This window comes from Callospermophilus lateralis, chromosome 15 (assembly GCF_048772815.1).
Source record: "Callospermophilus lateralis isolate mCalLat2 chromosome 15, mCalLat2.hap1, whole genome shotgun sequence".
In the NCBI taxonomy this organism is placed as follows: Eukaryota; Metazoa; Chordata; class Mammalia; order Rodentia; family Sciuridae; genus Callospermophilus; species Callospermophilus lateralis.
The window spans coordinates 20,773,432-20,795,006 of NC_135319.1; the positions used below are offsets into that span (position 1 = coordinate 20,773,432).

The following is a 21,575-nucleotide window of genomic DNA, read 5'->3' on the forward strand; positions in this document are numbered from 1 at the left end:
GCTAGAGCTCAGAAGTCAAATGCAAAATGTCAGTCCGGCCCTTGGAGGATGGAGATCAAGGCTCCACTGTGATCCTGCTCAGGATGTCCGTGGATTTCACCACTCACCATTGGCCTGTATGACTCACCATTGGCACATGGGAAGTAGATGAACCAAGCCCCACCAAGGCTCCATAGGGAGCCCCTTATAACTGTACTCCAAACCCTCCTAACATCTCTTACAGTCACGCTGAATCCAAGTGTTCCATCTTCTTTAACCAGCTCCACAAAGTAGATTCTATCAGTATTGGTTTCTGAAGGTGATGGAGGACAAGAAGAGCCCTGTCCCAAACAAAGAAACAGAAGAAAACAAGGCATGAGGCACCTGCTGTGTCTATGCATAAGGTTCCTCTTATCTATCACCAGTTGCCAGGAATAGGCAGCATCATATCCAGAAAGAGCATGAGCTTCCAGCCTGGAAACAGGGACTCATCTACAGCACTGTCAGTTCCTCCCCGTGTGACTTTAGCCAAGTCTCCCAGATTTCCAGCTTCCATTTCCCATTCCATAGAACTGGTGGGTGACAAAGGACTTAAAATCAGCGCACTACAGTGACACAGCCACATCAATGTTTCTAGCAGCTCAATTCACAATAGTTAAACTATGGAAACAACCTAGATGCCCTTCAACAGATGAATGCATAAAGAAAATGTGGTACATATACACAATGGAATTCTCTCAGCCATACATAAGAATAAAATTATGGATTCGCAGATAAATGGATGGAACTAGAGAATATCATGCTAAGTGAAATAAGCCAATCCCCCAAAACCAAAAGCCGAATGTTTTCTCTGATAAGCAAATGCTGATCCATAGCAGGGTGAGGAGATAGGGAAGAATGAAGGAACTTTCCTTTGTGTAGAAGGGAGTGAGGAGAAGGGTGGGGCTGTGGGGACGGGAAACAGAGTAGAATGAGACAGACCTGATTACCCCGTATACATGTATGATTACATCCCTGGAGTGACTCTGCACCATATACAGCCAGAGGAATGAGAAGTTGTGCTCCATTTGTGTACAATGTGTCAAAATGCATTCTACTGCAAAATTAATTAATTGATTAATTAATTAATTAAAAAGGATAAATACAATAAGCTTAAAAAAAATAACTGTTGGGTGAGATCCCCTCCTGTAACTGACTACAAATATGCCCAATACATGGCAAGGACTCAATAAATGTAAGCTCCTTCCTGTTTCCCCTCACTGGGCAATACCTGCTAGAACTGAAGCTATTGAGGCACTTTTGAAAGCCTCACTCATGATACCAGCCAAGCCTCACATATGATACCAATGACCTCAGGAGGAGGTCATTTAATCATTTCTAGCAATAGTGGCCATGTTGGATCCTCAGTAGACCATAGCTGAATGCTTCAGGAAAGAGAAAAATGGTCGTTCCATATACGAGGCATTTTGCTTGGTATGTTACAATAACTCTGTAAGACTTGTTCATTCATCCAATCATGCAACAAGATTTACTGAGCACCTATTTTATCCCAAAATTCTATGGTTTAAATGTCCTCTCCAAAACTCCTAAAATTTTTAGACACAATACCTTTATTTTATTTATTTATTTTTATGTGGTCCTGAGAATTGAACCCAGTGCCTCATACATGCTAGCCAAGTGCTCTAGCACTGAGCCCCAACCCCAGCCCCCAAACTCTTAAAATGTAATTGCCATTATAATATAGTAATATCTTAAGGGGTGATTAGGTCATAATGGCACAATCCTCATGGATAAATTACTGTGGGAGTGAATAGTTATAAAAAGAGAAAATTTGTCCCCCTTTTTCTCTCACTCTTTCTTCCTTATGTTCATATTTTCTCTCTCACCATGTGACTCAGCAAGAAGTCCCTTCCCCCATATTGTGACTCAGCAAGAAGACCCTTACCAGATGCAGCCCCTCAATCTTGGGCTTTCCGGTCTCCAGAACCATGAACCAAATAAACTTGTATTGTTTATAATTTACCTAGTCTGTGTTATTTTGGTAAAGCAACAGGAAATGGACTAAGACACAGGTACTGTGTAAGTTTTTGGAGAGATGGCAGTGATAAGCAAACCTGCTCAAAGGTTCTTGCAGCCTTTGAAGAAACTAAGAAGAAGAAGCTGAGCACCAGGGACAAGAAACAGAGGAGGCTGTTGCCACCCCTGAGCCTGGGCAAGAGGAAAGTGGGTAATAGAACCTAGAGAGTCCTTCTGGGGCCCAGACTGCCTGATAGGAGCTGTGCTCATCAGTTGTAGTGACAGCAACCCTGTGTCAGCACAGGGAGAGTAACAAGCCTGTCCTAACCTGTTCCCCAACTGCAGGATCCTGCCAGGGCTGCTTCTGGGAAGAATCAGCCAGAAGAGAAAGATGACATGGTCTGTTCACATCAGTTGCAAGGGACCCAGAGCAGAAGGCAAAAAGTGGGTCTGGAGAGGCCAAGGTGGACGACTTTCCCACCCAGTGTTCAAGTAGGCAGCCAGAGGATGGCTGAAACATGTCACTCATATGACAAAACCAGGCTTCAAGATCTTCCTCCATGCAATAAGATTTACTGAGCACCTATTTTATGGGATAGTGGTCAAGACCAAAGTCACTTTGCTGCCGGCTTGAAAGCCAATTAGAAGCCAAGATATTGAGATACCCATGTTTTTCCCTTGGCAGCAATCAATTTGCTCATGTTGTTATTACCATGAGCAATTATAATTAGTAATTGGGGACACTCTAATGTCCAAAATGAACCCTGTCACCAGACACTGTGTCAGGAACTCAGCATAGTTTTCAACATATATTCATTGCAGGCATTTAGGATCAGAGGGGTTAAGTAACCTCCAACTAACTACCTGACATGGTACCTGGAGAGCACAGGACTCACTAGCTATTCTCTTTCCTCTAAGTCTAGAAAAAGAAGCAAGGGGATGATCACCTTTAATGGCAGAGAGGAAAGCTGAGGCATTGAGCTCTGTAGCTGAGCCACTTTCAGCTCTCCAAAAGTTCTGTCTTGGTCCTGTGTATGTGATGATAGACTTCCCTGGTTTCCCTGGTTACTCAGGATGTTGGTAGAGAAGACCCCAGTGCTATTCTTTTCTTCACAGGGGTTATTTCCACAAACACCTATAAAAGCAAGCCAACAAGAAATCAGTAGCTTGAAAAGGCTGGCATCTCAGCATCATCTCTATATGGGGCACCCAGTTGTTCTTTGGTGACAGAAAGAATTTAACAGTTGCAAGAAGTCATGTGAATTTAGCACCTTATAAAGGATGTTGCATTTAGAACAGAGAAAGGGAAGATTCTGTATATGATTCAGAAACCTATAAAAAGGTCACTTGTGTGACCCAACTATGAAAATATAGGTCCAAGGAAAGTGAATAATGACAACTTGCCTTTGTTAAGATCTTATCACCAAATGGAGTGAGAGGGGAGAGTCAGATCTTTCCATTCTCTCAACAAGCCACTGAGAAGATATCATCCCAGTTCAAACATGAGAAAACAGAGTCAAAAGAAATAAGTAGCTTCCTCCCCAATCCCATGACTGGTATATGGAACTGCTCAGCCTCTCCCAAGACCCCACTGTGATCAGCATGTGATTCAAACATCATTTTAGGGGGGAATTTGGTAATAACCATACTATGGGTTCCTGTGGGTAAAAACTAGAACACTCATTCCTGTTTATCCCAAGTCCAAACCTTGACCTGGCACAGAACAGAGAAAAAAAACATGAGGCAGAGAATCAATTGTAAACCTTGCACAAGGCAGTTACCATTTCTGGACCTCAATTTCCTTTGAGGTCCAGTGGTACATGCCTATAACCCCAGCAACTCTGGAGGCTAAGTCAGGAGGATCGCAAGTTCAAAGCTAGCTTTAGCAACTTAGTGAGGCACTAAGCAACTTAACAAGACCCTGTCTCTAAATAAAAATATTTTTAAAAGGCTGGGGATGATGGTTAAGCACCCTGGGGTTTAATCCCCAGTACCAAAAAAGTAAAATGAAACAAATTAAGTAAAATATGGAGACAATACCAATAATGTTGTAAGGTTTTGATATTAAGAAATTATAAAAAAAGATAGTATATATATATATATATATATATATATATATATATAGATATAGATATAGATATACTCTAATATACATGCATATATAGCATATATATAAAAACAATTAATGTATTTAATGTTAACATTAACTACTCAACAAACATGCAAGAAGGCATAATGGTTTAAATTTCTTTAGATCTCAATATATAAATATATGGATAGATTCACTAGTTTGATACAGACTCATTAACACCCAGGGAAATGCCCAAACTCCTATATTAAATGAACTTCATCTAATGAATATGTTCATCATTGTGTGTTGCTCGAAGTTGAACCAGGGCCTTGCACATGCTAGGCAAGCACTAGGCCACTGGCCACACCCTCAGCCCCAGTGAATTTGGTTTTGAGTCATTCAAATCTAAAGGTACTCAGTAGGTAACGAGGCAGGACACCATTCCAAAATGCAATATTCCTGGACATTTCCTTCATAGTCCACTGTTGCATCCTTCTGGTAATATTGTGACCATCTGTTCATTTTCTTCTACACCCTCCATGAGAAATGAGAATGTGACTTATGACTGAGCTTAAAAGCCAAGTTGTGCAACTTGTGTCCTCTCTGATAGAAATATGAGCTAGGAGCCCTTCTGTGGATAATTAAAACTCAACTTATTGTAGACCCTGATGGCTGCTCATAATGGGATGTTATCTATTTGGCCAATGACCTCCAATTTAAACTGGCTACCTCAACAGATGTTTAATTAAATAAAAATTCATGGCAGTCAAGTCTGTGCCCAGGGAGGTGCAGCCAGGGTCACTATGGAAACCTTTTCCTCCAGTGATGGTCCAGCTGTAGAAGGAACCCCAACTGTGACAAATGGCCACGGTCTCAACAGGTGACTGAGACCCAAGGTGAGAGCCTGTGTAATAGGGAAACCCATGTCTGGAATTCTAAGATGATGCAGACTTTGGGTGTCAATTTTTGACACCCGCCCTGAATCACAACAGGCCATCTTTGGACTATGCTGAATTGTGATTTGACTACCACATTAAATTTTTTGACAACCAAAGTGATGGATCATCAGAGAGTGTAGAGGAAAATTTAAGGCTTGCTGAACTGCCTTAGGAAGAAGTATCAGTACACCACCAGACAGTGAGCCCGAGATCAGCCTTGTGCATGAGCTGAGGCTAGCCCCTGGGGCAGCTCCAGCCATAGGGTGAAAGCTGCACCACCAAGGCACCAGCATCACCACACCCGCCACATCCCATTGCTTCTGGACTGGGCAGCTGCAATGCCTGGGAAAGCCATCTGTGATGATGGGCACATGTGTAAGAGTGAGAGTGTGTGCACGGTTTTCAAAGGGCCCAACAAATGAGGTGCCTGCACTTAGGCCTAGACAATGTTGTCCAGTGTGATATGAATCATTTCTGTACATAGGGGGAAATTGTGCCATGCCCTGGGAGCATGAGGAAGCAAAAGATGAGCCTGAGTTTCAAACAGTCCGTAATTACAAAACCACCCAACCAGAAAAGCATCCATGGTCCTAGGAAACTAGGATGGGGAGGATGTCAGCCTCCCTGTTACCTCTATCCAGCCCCTAAACCTGCCCCAAATAAATATTATCATATCATTCTTTGGTCTAATCAGTTGCTCTCTCATTCTTATCTAAAGGATGGTGCTAAGAGCCACAGCCAAGTGATATGATCATGGCATTTTTAGTTGAAAGGTGACTCCAGCAAGCCATTGAGATGATATGATTATGTTAAGATTTGCATTCATATGGATATTGGAGACTCCTGCTGTCCACCTCAGCCTGCTAGGGACTCCTGGAGAGTTCCCATTGGTTGGGGAAGTGCGATAGGAGGGAATTCCGAAGGAGGAACCTCCTCTTGGGTTCTGGGAGAACGCCACTTGTAATCTTCCTGGGCTCGTATGGGGCATTGGCGGCAGTTTCAAAAAATAAAGTTTGTTCCTGCTTGAGTGGCTCGTGATTTTGTGCCCAGCCAAACTGCGGCAGGATGGAAAAAATCTTTAAAAAACAAAAACTTGACTCTTTGGGTTGATCTGTCACACACCCACAAGTAAGAACAGCTTGCTTGCTATGCAAATTCAGCTTCCAGATCAGTTGCAGTCTCCTTCCCAGCTGTGCAGGTGATTGATAGAGCTAAGCCCAAACTATGTAGAATCCAGGAAGAGCCACTTTCAACAAGGACTCGAGTGACAACAATAATATCCTCCATGTCATGTAAGGAGAGTGGGCAGAAAAGCAAACAGTGGGTGTATTCAGCTAGGCCTAATAAAGAGAGCAAGTTTCTGCCTTACAGCAAGATAAGCAATGGCAGAGCCCACTCTGCCCCTGAAAGTGCAGAGCTTATTGATTTGTGCCACTACATTGCCTCTATGCAAGCCATTTCCACAAGGAAAGCAATACAAAATACCTACCTATGCAGAACTTAGCAAGTTGCCCATGGTAATAGTGATCAACTGAAAATAAAAGTCTCTTCGGTTTCTGGAAGTAGGTGAAGACATACCTTTTGATTGAGAAATGACTAATTCTATGTTGTCAGGAGAATTCTGAATCATTCTAACAGCCATGTTAAATGTGAAGCCCTCCAGGCTAATGTGATTCAAGGCTAATATCTGCCCTCCTGAAAAAAATAAAACATACTCAATAACCCATCATGGAAATAAGAAAGGGTGATTCCTTAAAACAGCATCTCTGGCAGTTTAATAAGAAGATGTACCTGGTTTAATTGTTCTTGCTTTTTCTGCTGGTCCTCCAGGAATAATAGAAGATATAAAAATGCCAGGGTTAGATTGGCCTCTGTCTTCACCCTCATTAATGACAAAACCTATAATCCAAAATAGCATTTAATAAGATGATATTTAATGACTTCATAGCTCAGAAAGGTTAAGTTATTTGCTTGAGCTCACACAGCTACCAGGTGGCATAACTAATATTTGGATCTGGGTGCAATACACAGGGAAGAGTTATTCCCTTTAGCAATCACAACTAAAGCTAGAAATGCAGCTCAAAATATGTGCTGGATTTTACTCCAGAAGATAATCAGAGATAGGAAAGAGATGATTTTTAGTCAAGTACTCTGTTTCAGTATCTTGTTTTTAAGTGATCTGAAGGGTCTTCAAATGTGATCAATGATGAGAGGAAGACTGGCTATTACTCCCTATCGCGAAGAATCCACTTCTGCTAGAGAAATGTCGTTACACGGTATTAGGGGGAAATATTTTCCTACCTTGTGCTTAGACCCATCCCCAAAATGTATCAGGGCCTACAGGGAAATTTTTGATACAAAAGTGCCACTGTTCCTTAGGGGTACTTCAAGGGAGGGAAAAGCAGAAGAGACTACCCAAAAAAGGCAAAGTAGAAGAAGAGGGGAAAGAAAAGGGAGTAGAAAGTCCAAAGGGAAAAACCACACACACACACATCTCTCTCTGCCAGACAGAAAAGAGTGGGTCTCACCTGGAGGGAGCCCTCTTACCAAAACCACGATGGCGGTCACGCTCCAGTGTCACATGCACGATTTCTCGACCAGGTTCAGCACTGATGCTCATTCTTCTGTTATTCTGGAGCCCTAGGAGTGTAATCAAAACACCATATTGTGCTTTTACCCCCCAAATTATTTGGAACCCAATATAAAAGGAGGGAACAATCTCTCTCCCTCCCTCTCTCTCTCTCTCTCTCTCTCTCACACACACACACACACACACACACACACACACACACACACTGAGAGCAAAGATAGCCCACATTTAATTTCCTAGCAAAACTCAGAACCAATCACTGAGGACTTTCTTCCAGTGAGCCTCACTGGGTCAATTTGGGTCAAACTTGGGCTGTAAGAGCACAGGCCAGGTAGACTGGGCTGTGGTGCCTCTTTTCTGTCTGACTTTTGATAGTTTTTTGGCCTTGGGACAAGATGGAAGAGGACCAGGAACTTTATGCGTTAAAGGCTTGCTCACTAGCTTGTGGTGCTACGGGAAGGCGGGAGAATCTATAAAAGGTAGGTCCTAGTGGGTGGAGGTTAGGTCACGGGTGGTGTGCTCTTGAAGGGATTCGGGACCCTAGCTCCTTCTTCCCTCTCTTTCTTTGCTTCCTAGCCACCATAAGGTGAATAGGCCTTTTCTACCCTGTCTTCTTGCCATGGGCCACCACAAGCTCAAAGCAACAGAGCCAAGCACCATGAACTGAAACGTCTGAAACCATGAACCAAATAAACTTTCTTCTTTTTAAGTTTATTTATCTTGGGTTATTTGTTACAGAAATGGAAAGCTGACTTACACAGGCTTCCAACAGTCAGAGAGTGTCAGGAGCTATCAGCCCAGTCTGGGTACTTTGGAGTACTTTCCCAGTTTGGGCCTTAAAGGCAATCCAAAGTACAGCCCTACAGTTGCTCCCAGAGTTCTGGGATTAGATTCTCCAAATCTTGTCACAATGCACTTGGGAAAATTCCCCACTGGTGACCCACCACTCATCTCTTCCTCCCTCTGGAAACATGATGGAAACTGGCAGACACTCAATTTAGAGAGTTGCTTGGTGGTATTCCAGATCCAGCCCTCAGGCTTGGTGCTCATCAAATATAGATATTTTCCTTAGTTATGAAGTCTCTTTGTCTTTGCCTTCAACTGGGGGTTTGCCAGAAGGAAACTGCTATCTTCCCTGTGCATGTTTTCTGGGGAACACTGAGTGATATGCTAGGCCTTGAAGAAGCAGCATAACTAAAATGGATGGTGCATTTTTCTAAACATACCACTCCATAGTAGATATTCCCTCTGCTGAACCAAAGGGCTGGAAAACAATTCACCACAGCTAATGCATTACAGATCCACATACCCAGCCAAAGCCAAATGCTTATTGGGAGAGCTCTTCCCAACCATAAGAAAATTCTAGAATCATTTTAAAAGTAAAAAGGTTACAAACTTTGGGAAACAAACTGCAGTGGTTCAGAAGGTCAAAATCAAACATTGTATGTAAGGTTTCCTTTACCAAAACCATGGCCTGGCCCATACCTGTGTTCATATTCTGAAAAGGCAGTCCAGAATGTGGGCCACAGGTCATTGACTTCTGGATCAAACAGGTGCTATTCAGCTGCTCCTGGCCAGGGCAGGGGCTGCAGAGAAAGGTGACAATGTTAGTAAGATAAGGCAACTTCTTAGGCAGTTCTAATATGAACAGTGATCTGGAGAAGGCTGACTTTTGCCTGACCATCCAGCAGTTCCAGACACATTCTCCAAAGAGGAAGGAATGTTATCAAATCTGATTATCAAGGCTACACCAAAAGAATGGTGGTAGAATCTTTCTGTCCCAAAGGGTTAACTGCAGTCACCTAGATCTCACATGAACGTCCCACTATCCACCTTTGGGTTGGATATGCAGCTGTTAAAGGCCTCCACTTCTTCAACCATAAAATAGGGATAATCTTCTATTTCCCAGGTTTGTGATGGCACCAAAACCATATAATAGTATAAGGCATGACACTCGATGGGTCCTGATGTTCTATTGTTTGCTTTTTTTTTTTTTTAGCTGAAGGCTCTTAGTGGGGCCAATCATGCTCTAGTACCCCACATAGGCTGTGCCTCCCTGAGTACTAAAAAATTGGTGTACCTTCTTGATCTTTACAGGTGTTTGAGATGGATGCTCCACTCCCAATCGCACCTATTGAGATCAGAAAACTTTTGTGCATGTTTTCAGTGGCCTTAGCTGAATGTGCAGTACAATGGTTTAAATGTGGTTTGTGCCCTAGGAGTTCATGTGCTGGATGCTTGGTCTTCAGTATGATGCTGGGAGTTAGTTGATTATTTATGAGGTGGAGCCTAATGGGAGTTGCTTAAGTTAATGAGACACTGACCTCAGAAGAGATTAAGTAGTTCTTGGAGACTGAGTTGGTATAAAAGAGCAAGACTGGCCCCTCCCCTCTCTCTGGGTTCTTGTCTTACCCTCGGGTCTCCCTCTTACATGCATTCCCACCATGATGCCACCTGCCATGAGATAGTGCAATCAGTAGGGGGTCTAACCAGAGCCAGTGCCATGCTGTTTGGACTTTCACTCTTCAAAACTGAGCTAATTAAATTTCTGTTTTTAATTAGGTACCCAGCTTGCATTATTTTGTTACAACAACCAAAAATAGAAAATATAAACAAAATTCTAGTAAGCAAAGCATGTTTTAAGCACTAGGAGCATGCTTGAATCAAGGGGACCCTGCCCTATCCTCAAGTTCAGCTCTCCAAAGAGATAAGCTATATTCAAAGATAAGCAGAGTACAGAGCAAGAAGAATAGACACAAAGCTATGGGTGCCTAGGGCCTTGCAAAAAAGTTAGTATTGGGTCTCCAGGATGGACAAACACATGAGCAGACTGTCCCCAACACCAGAGAGGCCACACCACAGCTTAGGCAGTTGGACCATAGCAAGGGATGCTGCCTTGGTTGGCAGTATTCACAGGAAGAACAGGATTGACAGAGGAGAGGAACGTAGTAGAGAGGGAAGGGCAGCACAGTCAGCTCTTTGTAAGGTCGGAATGAGCCTCATTCTGTCTTTGCTCTTATGTTGTGCATTGCAGCAAATTCAACCCAAATTGATTGAGAACTCACTGGGGATCATGCCTGGGCTGGTAAGGCATGCAGGGTCTAGATGACTTCCAAGTCTACCAAGTGCCCCAGGGAGAGGTGTTAGCAGAGTGTTCATTTGTTCAAAGGAAGGAGAAATCCCAGCCGTCTGAGAGCAGCTGATAAGGATATGAAAATGAAATGGCCTTTGAGGGTGGCCTTTGAGGAAAAGAAAGGGCTTATGTGCCCCCAGGTTTCTATAGCTCTCGTGACCTGGGCCACACATGCTGCCCTCCACTTTAAAAGTCATTTACTGCCAGCCACAAAGGGACAGATATTATACGAGCCTGTTTGGTTTATAAGGTGCTTAGAGTAGCCAAAATCAGACAGAAAGCAGAGCTGGTTGCCAGGGACTTGGGCAAGCAAGGAATGGGGAGTCAGTGTTGGATGGGGACAGAGTTTCAGTTTGGGAAGATGAAGATCTGGTGGATGATGGGTGGTGATGATTGTACAGCAATGTGAATGAACTGAATGCCATTGCAAACTGTGACTTTAAAAAGTGGTTATGATGATATCTTTTATGGTTTGTCTATTTTTACCACAAATAAAGGTTTTTTTTTTTTTTTAATGTAAACCTTTAAAAAAAAAATTACTGAAAGCCTTCACATTCTGACCTTAGAGCTGAGACTGCACTTGATATGTCACTGTTCTTGAGTTTGAATGATTGACAGGGAGATGGATGAAAGCATGTGAATGTCGGGGTGAAAGGGAAAAGGGGGGTTTCTGTAAATGGACCCAGTGGTGTGCAGGTACCATCCCTATGCAAGGGAAGTTGGGAAAGGCTTTGGAGAAGCACTGACAGGCAGTAGGTGGCTGAAAGCTCAGCACCTGGCCCAGGGCTGGCACACAGTAGGTGTTTATATAATTTTCCAACCAAAATGAATGAATATTTACCCACGGTGTTTCTCCCTTCTCTCTCACCCAGCCCAAATTTTACTCATCAAACAAGACTTAATGTCATCTCTCCCATACAAACCTCCCTACTCCTCCCCTGCAAGGGAGCCACAATGCTACCTATGCCTGCCTTGAATGTTTAATCCATTTTGTCTTCATGTGCTTCTATCATGTCCCGTAGAGACCATGGAAAGGGTACCAGCATTGGGACCCTCACTGTGGACTCAGCCCGTGTTCAACATTTATAACAGTTTAATTCCTGCAGCCACCCAGTGGGCATGGCTTTACTGTTCATACCACTGGATGAATGGCACGGCATGTTTAAAAACTTTCTCAGGATCACAGAGAACTAGACAGCTGGACAGGCATTGGTAACCAACTCTCTTAAGGCTGGGATGGATCCACAGTGTGGTCTGAAGGGAACCTCCAGCTGAGTCATCTTTGCAGTAAGCAGGAATACTAAGCATCTCCTCCAGTCACCAAGATTGACAGTGACCCATGGCCACAGTCACACTCTTGGCCCACCTCAGACTTTGACCATAGCTATGATGGAAGGCCCATGAGTGGTCAGGCTCAGTTCGTGCTGACAAAATCCTACCTCAGATGCAGTTCTCTTTCTGCCCTTGAACTTCGTACACATCTTGGGAGCTTTCTCTTCACCCTCCCATTCCCTCTTTACCCAAAAGTATGGGGGAGCCAAGTCCCACAGATGACCTTCAACCAGAGAGGAATGGGGGCAGGCACATAGGCATCCACCCTTCTGTTTTTTGGCAATTAAGGGAGATCTTCAGTACACTTTGCTGAGGAACTGAGCCTTGGTTGCCCTCAACGTTTCTTTGATGACCCCATCCTGTACAGGCTTTACTTCCTTCCCTAGCTCACGCTTCTGCTCACACCTGGCCTCACATCTATAAAAACCCACCTGCACCAAGTCATGGGCTTAGATTGTGCTTCTTTTGGATCTTCCAGATGGCCTAGGACTTAAAACAAGTCTTTGGTTTCCTTTTTTCCCTACAGGTTACTAGAGAGCTATTAAGAGTGGTGAAATTTTTGCGTTAGTAAACTGAGAGACACAAACATACTTTACAGCAGTATCTAGAGTTTTCTGAGGACTCCAATACAGCTTCCTATTGGAAAAGCCAACTGCCACATGATGCTGCAAAACCCCTACCATGAGGGATGATTGACAGGTCACTGGAAGCACCATCATCCCCAGGAAGCTTACTTTGCTGTTAACACACTGTTCAATGTGGCTGCTAGGTTGTGAAAAGCACTTTCCAAAGTTCCACATATTAAAGGTGTTACCCATGGCACTATTAGGAAGCAGGGAAACATTTAAGAGGTAGAGCCTGGTGGAAGATCCTTAGATTATTGTACCTTAAAGGGAAATATAGAGACTTCAGCTCTTTCAACTTCCTCTTTCCTTCTGAGCCACCCTGAAGAGAGTAGATTCCTCTACCATGTAGACCTACCATGATGTGCTGCCTTACCACAGGCCTGAAGACAATGAGGCCAACTAATCATGGACTGAAACTTATTGTGAGTCAAAATAAACTTTCTTCTTTTAAAGCTGATTGTCTCAGGGATTTTGTTGCAGTGACAGAAAATTAACAGTGGTCTTAAGCCAATCATGGCTGCTTCTACCTTTTAAAGAATAAAATGCTATATAATGTCATTAGTCTGAGTGACAGATTAAAAAAAAAAAAAATGGCCCCAAACCCTTTGATGGTCACATCAAGAGGTAGAGTTTATTTTTGTTCTCTTCAACTCTGTGCTGACCTAGGACTAATTTAACCAAGAATATGGTGGAAAAGATGCCACGTTAACTCAAGGCTAGAGTTTATAAAGAATGGCAATCTCTCCCTGGGCTCTTGAAGCCCTGAGCTACCATGTAGAATCTTGCTGGAGACACCATATGGAGAGGGCTTGAGATTGCATAAGAAGGGAGAGGGACCCAGTTAGCAATGTATCCCAGCCCCAGCCACTCACACCAAGGGCTGTGCACATGCATTTCCTTGCATGCATCTTGGACCCCCCGCCAGACCAATCCAGTCATGATCCTGGTCAATACCACAAGAAGCAGAAGAATTCCCCAACACAGCTCTGCCTGATTTTCTAACCTAGAAAATTATGAAATGGGATAACAATATGGTGATTGTTTTATACCACTGCATTTTGGGTGGTTTGTTTCACAGCAATAGATACACAGAACAGTTTTGCTTCCCCGTTATTGATTATGTTTGCAGTGCAAATTTGCATCTATAGAATTTGGGCAATAATTTTCTAAGAATTACTTCAAGATGTATACATATATACATGAATTTCAGTTCAAATGAATCATCCATACACTCATGCTGAAGCAGATGTATAACTCATCCCCCAAAACAGCTCCTACAGCAATCCTCGTTAGTCGTGTGCTGCCTGGGAATCTGGGCTATTTATATAACTTGCAATGTAAGTGTCATCCAAGTTCTAGGCTATTTTTAAATGTATGGATCATTATTTTATAATGGAAAGTTACATGTATCAGCTCACTGTTTCCACATAAAAATTTAAATGTCATCAACGGGGAAGGTAGAATAGTGTCAAAATCAGAAATATAGTCTCTGGGTCCAGCGGTATTTGTTTGAGTTCTAGCCCCTCTGTTTCCCCTCCTGTAAATGAGAAGGATGATAAAAGTATTCCACATGATTCTACAGGTTAAATTAGTTGATATGTACAAGTACCTAGAATACTACCTAGCTTATGATAAGGCCAAAATTACTGTAGTTTTGGGTTTTTTTTTTTGTTGTTGTTGTTGTTGTTTTTAATTCTGTCCTCTTTCTCTACCAAAAGGTATGAGCATCATGGTAGGGGAATAAAATTTTGCCCTACAGTATTTAGCTTAGACTAAGACATAAGAAAAGCATAACCCCACAACTAAGCCAAGGAATTAATTGACAGTGAATATATACTTTTCCTTAGGCATGTATCATCCTTTAAACAACTGGCTTTAGGTATAGATGGCTCCAGCACACCAATACCTGGTAGTTTGGGCTCAGAGGACAGAGGAAACCCACCTGTCTCTGATTCCTTCTGGGCCAGTCTCCTTATTGGTTTCCAAGTTGAAGTTCTCCAGTGACGCACTCAGCAGGCCGCCTATGGTATCCTGCAACCTCGGTATGAACAACTGATTTTCTGAGCATGACAATCTCTGAATCCATGTAAAAGGCTTGGACTGGGCCTGCTGGGCAGGGTTTGAATTTGCCATTTGCACAAACTTATCCCGATCTGAATTGGAGGAGAAAAAGATAAATATACTTTACACTCAAGATGATACTGGTCCCATAGCTCTTGGAGTGGCAAAACACTCCCAGGCTCGGGCTCTTCCCTCCCAGTTCTTTTTCTGTACTGAGAGGCCTGCTATTTTGCCTCATGCTAACTCAGGGAATTCTTGTGATTAGGCTTGGGACTGCAAGTCTTCCTAATTAGCACTTGCTAATGAAGGACATTTTAGAAACCTAAGAAAGAAAAAAACAGAGGCTCCCTCCCTAGTAGCTGATAGAATTGGGAGCCCAAGAGCCTGTTCTGATGGGTGCTCACCCAAAGCATTCCTGGGAATGTCAGGCTCCAGCAGGGCCTTAGATAAAATTAGCTTCTAGCACCCAGTTCTGCTTTCCGCCTTTGCAGATCTGTCCTCACAGTCGTTCTCATAATAAATGGGACTTTGAATCATCCAGGCTCCCAAAATTAGGCTTTGCCCTGTGGCACACAATCTTTAGTCTCAACACAGCTTAGTTTTCCCTGGTAATAATAGTTCATGTAAGATCCTGTTTCCTGGAATATAAGTAACACCAATATAGCACCAATGTGTTGGACTCCTAGATTTGTTGCTTCCCTTCCTTCCTTTGTGCACAAAGGATTAATAGGTGACTCTGGTCAAGACCCAGGTGTAAGAGACTTCACTATTTATATTGTTCACAAAAAAAAAAAAAAAATGGGGATTTGATCAATAGTCTCTTAAGTTAATGAGGCTTTACCCAAAGTGAATTTGTATTTTGAGAAAGAAAAATGATGACCATCTCCAGACTATCTGCTCCCTGCTAAAACCTGGAAGGAAGGCCAGTGCACACTCTGCTTTGTTATGGGCACCACTTTTTCTTGTATGTGTGTGTGTCTGTGTGCATATGGTAAGTGTGCTGTGTGGTGCCAGTACGTGTGTGTATGCTAAATGTGTGTTTGTGGTATCTATGTATGTGAGTGAATGGCCAGCATATATGTGGGGGTGTCTGTGTGTGTATGGTGTGCGTGCATGTGTGTGTGTGTGTGTGTAGTGAATGTGTGTGGGAGGTGTCTCTGAATGCACGTTTCCACACTGGAGTATGGGGGAACCTGACACAAAGACCAAAACAGCAGCCTAAGAGATTCACCTGAGGCTTGCCCAGCCTTCTGATCACCAGGGCCAGAAGGGACAGTGACATTGGACTTAATCTCGTAGATATTAACACCCGTTAATATTCTAGAATACTTTAGGAAGAGACACTAGATTCAGGGCCTCAGCTCATAGAGGTTTAGCTGGTTTGAAGCAAGACTGTGGAGGGATTGGGGCTACAGAAAGGAGCTGTCCCTTAGGGAAGAAACTCATAGAAGGGGAGCAGAGAGGTGAGAGTCCCAAGTGCCTGGGATCCAGGAAGAGCTGTGTTCCCTTCCAGAAGCTGGAGGGGAAGTCAGGAGGCTGAGGAGGGAGCTCAGTGAACAGATGAAGGGCCCACAGTGAGGTCAGGAAATGACATCACAGATGCAAAATATTCAGCATCACAGACTCAGACCGAGGCTGTGGGCCTGGTGACTGGTGCTGAGTGCTGGCTTCATCCTTAGGCCTTGGCCTCATGGGGTTTGACTAGGTAGACTACAGTGCAGGAGGGATGAGTCAGTAGGTCAGAGATCCAAGAGTTGACCATTTTTCAGGAACAGAAGGAAGGATTGCCAATAATGTCCCAAAGCCACTAGCACACTGAGGAGAATGAACAGCTTCTGTTCCCTGGCCATGGGTGACTCACAGCATAACTGTAGCATCTGGGAAATATCTGACAAATGTCTGAATCTGTCTGGACATCAAGGGCTGAAGCCCAAGTTAGCTGGAGTTCCAAGCACACAGGAGAAACCCACAAAGAAAAGGAAACTGGGATGAGATCCCAAGCAGCTCACTGCAAATTTGCAGTCTTGCAGCCACAGTTTCCTGGAAGGGCCAGGAGTATCCTGAAGCACTGGACCACCCATTAGAAAGGCCATAGGGCCACTCTGAAGTGCTGAAATACTTACTTGTCCTGAAATACCCACTTGTAAAAGCTCAGTGATTCTTTCTCCCCAGGGAACCAAAAATAACTATAAAGTAATATGCTTGTTGAGACAATTCACAGAAGAAACATTTGGTAAGTGTTCAGCTTCTCAACAATAAAAGAAATACAAAATAAAGCAACAGTGAAAAATCGTTTTTACCTGTCAAATGAACAAAAATAAACACTATGACAACTATTCCAGCAAGAATGCAATGAAACAGGCAGGATGACAAGAAGGCAAAACACTCAGGAAAACAGCCATGGTTTTTAAAATGCCCTGGCTCTTGTACTCAAATACATTTTTGAGAAATAAGAAAATCAAGAAAAGAATTTTCTCCAATGATGTTTATCACAATATAATTAGTAGTATTGAAAAATGAAACGCAAACTAAGCATGAAAAGAGGGAGATGATTAAGGAACAGTATTTCCATACAAATAGTATTTCCATTCATCCATCCATTCAAACATGTATTAACCACTTGCCATTTTGACATACCTCTCTGTTCCACAACAGAGCTAGAAAGACTGCAGGATACTGTCCCTGCCTTCAAGGAATTCCCAGTCTACCACAGATTAGAGGCATACATGCACAAATAAGAGTGAAAAAACAAAGAGATCTGCACGAAGAAGGAGCAGTCTACTCCACTCCACCTGAGAAAGGAGTCGACTGGGGGCAGCCAAAAAAGGAAAGTCTGTTCAAGGGGGAGGCTGTCCTTCAATATGTTCATGGAATATCAGGCTTATTTTGGTGGTGTGAGTCACAAAGAGGTTAGGAACAGCATCAATGGTAGAGGCCACTGGCACCAAGACCCTGGAACCCGAGATACGCTGGTGTGTTCCACAGCCAGCAAGGAAGTAGGCAGCATAGCCAGAGAGGAGAGGGGAGGTAACCAGACAGGAAATAAGTCAGGGTTGGGGCAAGAGTTGGTAGAATCCAACAGGTCATCCTAAAGAGGTTAGGTACAAACAGACAGCAGAGTGTCATTGACAGTTTTCAGTATGGAAGAACATGATTGGATGGGTCCTTTGGAATGATCACTTTGAAAATGACTTTGGACAGTGGCAGGGGATATAAATCTCAGCAGGAAGCTCATCTGAGAGCATTTGGTGGCATGTGGGGCAGGAAGAGAAGGTCCAGATCCAGACTCCCAGTTCCTGCTGGGTGAATGGGTGGTCCCCTTTGAACAAGGCAAAGGTCACAGCAGAACTCCTGGAGTTACACTGGAGGAAGAGATCAGCTGGAGATACAGAGTTTGAGGACAGATGGAGATGACCAGCTCTTTGCTGCATGCAATCACTGAAAATGGTGTCCAAGGAGAGTTTCTCAAATGAAGTTTTTAAAAGGCAAGGAGAATTGTCAAAATGAATCCTTTTAGTGTAAACGTGCGTTAGATTTCTAAAAACTCTTAAGGTGGTAGAATTTGCAGTTTGAGAAAACAGTTTATTATGAGCAAAATAGGCCTAGAAGGACTAATTTCACAAGTAAGCTCAGGAAATCTTTATAAATATTTTATGGTCACTGAAATCAAGCAATAAAAGCAATATTGATGGTGTTTCACACACGGTATCTTAGCATCACCAGGTAAATCAGATATAATTAATTTGCATTTATCATCTCTAGCTCCCTGGAAATAACCTGGGACCAACAGCCTGCAGTTCCAATGAAATGTTTATGTCTTCATTTGGCTCTGCTGCAAATAATATGCTACCTTTATTTTCTGTGTTTGCATCTTCATCTCTAAGCTTGGTAATTTTGTTTCCCATTATTAACCTAACTCCTGGGCCAGTCCCTAGAACTTGTGACACAGCTCTTACATGCATTAGCACTGAGTCAAATCCTCATACTCAAGAGACACTGTCCTACTTCACACTCCAGACATCAAGCTAGAAATGTTACATACACTGTTGTGCTGGAGTACACAAGCCTATGAGACAATCAGTGTGTTTGAATGAGGGCATTAAAGCTCAAAGAGGGGAGGTGAGCTGGCCAAAGTCACCCAGCCATTTTCCTAGCCAGTGTTTTTCTAACTTTTATGTGTATTCAAATCACCTGGGATATTTTTAAATACAAATTCTGATTAGTAGGCCTGGAGTGGGACCTGTGATTCTGCATCCATCGTGAACTTCCAAGGTAATGTGCATACTGAAGGGCCCAAAGACCACAATCTGAATATGTAGAGTGTGAATCATTGTATTTATTGTTCTCTTTTATAGCAGAAGAAGAAATAATGCTTAGAGATCAACAGACACTGTGATAAAGCAAGCACTCAAAAGCAAGTCTCTCTGGCCCTAAAGTTTACACTCAGGCAAGTTATGAAATATCACTTTGCAGGAGGTGAAGTAGATGGGCACTGGACCCCAAGAGCCACAGGTTCAAGACTCAGCCCCACCAACAAACACCCGGCACAGTTCTTACTACTCGAGCCCTAGTTTGCCTCTTCCAATAATGTTGGTTCCTGCTTCACAGGGCTGTTTGACAATTACAGTGTGAAAAAAGTGTATTTGGAGCATAAATTAGATCTTGCATGTAAGGATTATCATAATGTCAGGAAAAAGTAGGAACAATGGTAATAAACAGCTCCATAGAATTTCCTACATGCTCAATAATTGTTAACTGATCTTATATGATGTGTGGCCACATTTTAATCAATTGGCTTTTTCTTAACTTTATCAGTAATATATGCTCATGCTGGAAGTTTAACAAATAGTGAAAATATAAAGAAAATAATCATGCTTGCATACATAACTCACAAAGTAATAACAAGTGATATTGTGGTGGTGTTCATTTCTATATTCTATTTTCTTGTTTTGTAACATGGAATTATTAACCACCTGAGTATGGCTATTCTTTTTAATAAATGGGCACATGTAGCCATTCAAATTTAAATATAAATCACTAAAACTGAAATTAAAGATTTAATCCTTCATTTGTTTTTACCACCTTTCAAATGCTCAATAGGTACATATACTGATGACTCCCATACTGAAGGCTACAGTTATTTCTATCATCAAAGAAACTTCCATTGGATGGTACTAGATATGGTCCCACATCTTGCTGTCATCCACTTAGCTCTATAGCATATACAGTCTCACAAATCATCCTTCTCCAAAAAATACTTTAACTGTCTGAACTATAGAGATGTGCTATGATTTTTTTTTTAACTAGTCTTCTATTCTGGGAAATTTAGGTTGCTTCCAAATGTTCACTGCTATAAATAATGTTCCAGTGAACACCCATGAACATCAACTTTTGCATTTTTCTGTATTTATTACAGTAAAATAAATATCTGTCTACAAGTAAAATTATGGGGCCAAAAGGACATTTTTTTTTTTTTTTAAAGACTTTGGATATATACTTCCAATTGTACTCTAGGAAAGTTGTATCAATTTACCCTTCCAATGTTATTTATTTTAGTGTTTGCCAATCTGAGAAAAAAAAATATACTTCATTTTTATTGTATTTCTGTCCTTACTGAGGAAATTGAAGTCTTTATAGACGCTTCCAGTCAATTGTATCAGTTCATACAAATTATTTACAAAACAACAAACTTGCCAAAGTGTCCATTGAGAATATAGCATCTACTCACCAGCTGAAAGATGGATAGTCTGCCCAGAGCCCATCTGCGCATTAAACCCATGCTGGGCAGAACAGAGGCCCAGTAAATATTTACATGTCTTGGCTGAATCAGTGACAAATGTGTGCTTTTTCCCAGTGACACTGCTGGTGATGGTGAACTTTTTCCTCTAAAAGAAACAAACACACACTTTAGTATGCTGACCATCCCTGCCTGTTCATTGAAATACAAGTGTCCAGTGAATAATAGCACACTCTGTCTCTCAGCTCAGCATCAGCATACTAGGTATCCAGAGGTATACGGCAGATATTGACCCAACTTATTTTTCTTAGACCAAAGAAAATCCTTCTTGCCAGGCATGGTGGCGCACGCCTGTAATTCCAGCAGCTCAGGAGGCTGAGACAGGAGTATCATGAGCTCAAAGTCAGCCTCAGCAAAAGCAAGGTGCTGAGCAATTCAGAGAGACCCTGTCTTTAAATAAAATACAAAATATGGCTGGGATATGGCTCAATAATCGAGTACCCCTGAGTTCAATCCCTGGTACCAAAGAAAAGAAAATCCTATTTTTATTTTTCCTTCATTCATAAAACATTTATCAGGCAATTTCAATGTGCTAAGGGATATGCTGGATAGAAAGAATATGAAATGGGTCTGGTCCATACTTGGCCCCCATATTTCTGTGTGCAATATGAAAATACCATTAAATCTGATTCCTGTTCTTTTTATTGTACCAACTCCAAGAAGTTGCAGATAAAATCTTAGCTAGTCAGGCATTGGCAAGACAAAAACACTTGTATGTGTTCTAATATTTCTTGCTATTATGTGCCAGGTTCTAATCTAAGTGTGTCATAAATCTTAACTTCTTGTCTTCACAGCTACAGAATGAACTTTATCTTTATCCTAAAAATGAGGAAAGAGAGAAAGAGTCCTCAAAATGCAGCAGGAATTGAGGTCGTACCACCAAGAAATCCTTCCCTACATTATATCTTCTAGACCCACATGCAAAACAATAATATTCGTAGAGCTCACTGGACTAAATTGGTGAGTATTACTACCTGGAGTTATTAACATGGAGCTTTATAAATAAAGTCATAACTTTTTGCAATATATAAT

General features: G+C 42.3%; 1 protein-coding gene across 2 annotated transcripts in view; it reads right to left on the bottom strand.

Moving 5' to 3' along the window:
- The window catches only part of Frmpd2 (FERM and PDZ domain containing 2), a 96,299-nt gene that overhangs the window by 21,135 nt on the left and 53,589 nt on the right, over positions 1-21,575 (bottom strand). For both annotated transcript variants that reach the window (XM_076834959.1, XM_076834960.1), the window contains 8 exons: positions 20,475-20,631; positions 14,628-14,838; positions 9,080-9,180; positions 7,552-7,644; positions 6,796-6,903; positions 6,583-6,699; positions 2,943-3,130; positions 222-320 (listed from right to left, as the gene is read on the bottom strand). In XM_076834959.1, coding sequence (XP_076691074.1) covers positions 222-320; positions 2,943-3,130; positions 6,583-6,699; positions 6,796-6,903; positions 7,552-7,644; positions 9,080-9,180; positions 14,628-14,838; positions 20,475-20,631 — 1,074 coding nt within the window. The remainder of the gene's footprint in view (positions 1-221; positions 321-2,942; positions 3,131-6,582; positions 6,700-6,795; positions 6,904-7,551; positions 7,645-9,079; positions 9,181-14,627; positions 14,839-20,474; positions 20,632-21,575) is intronic.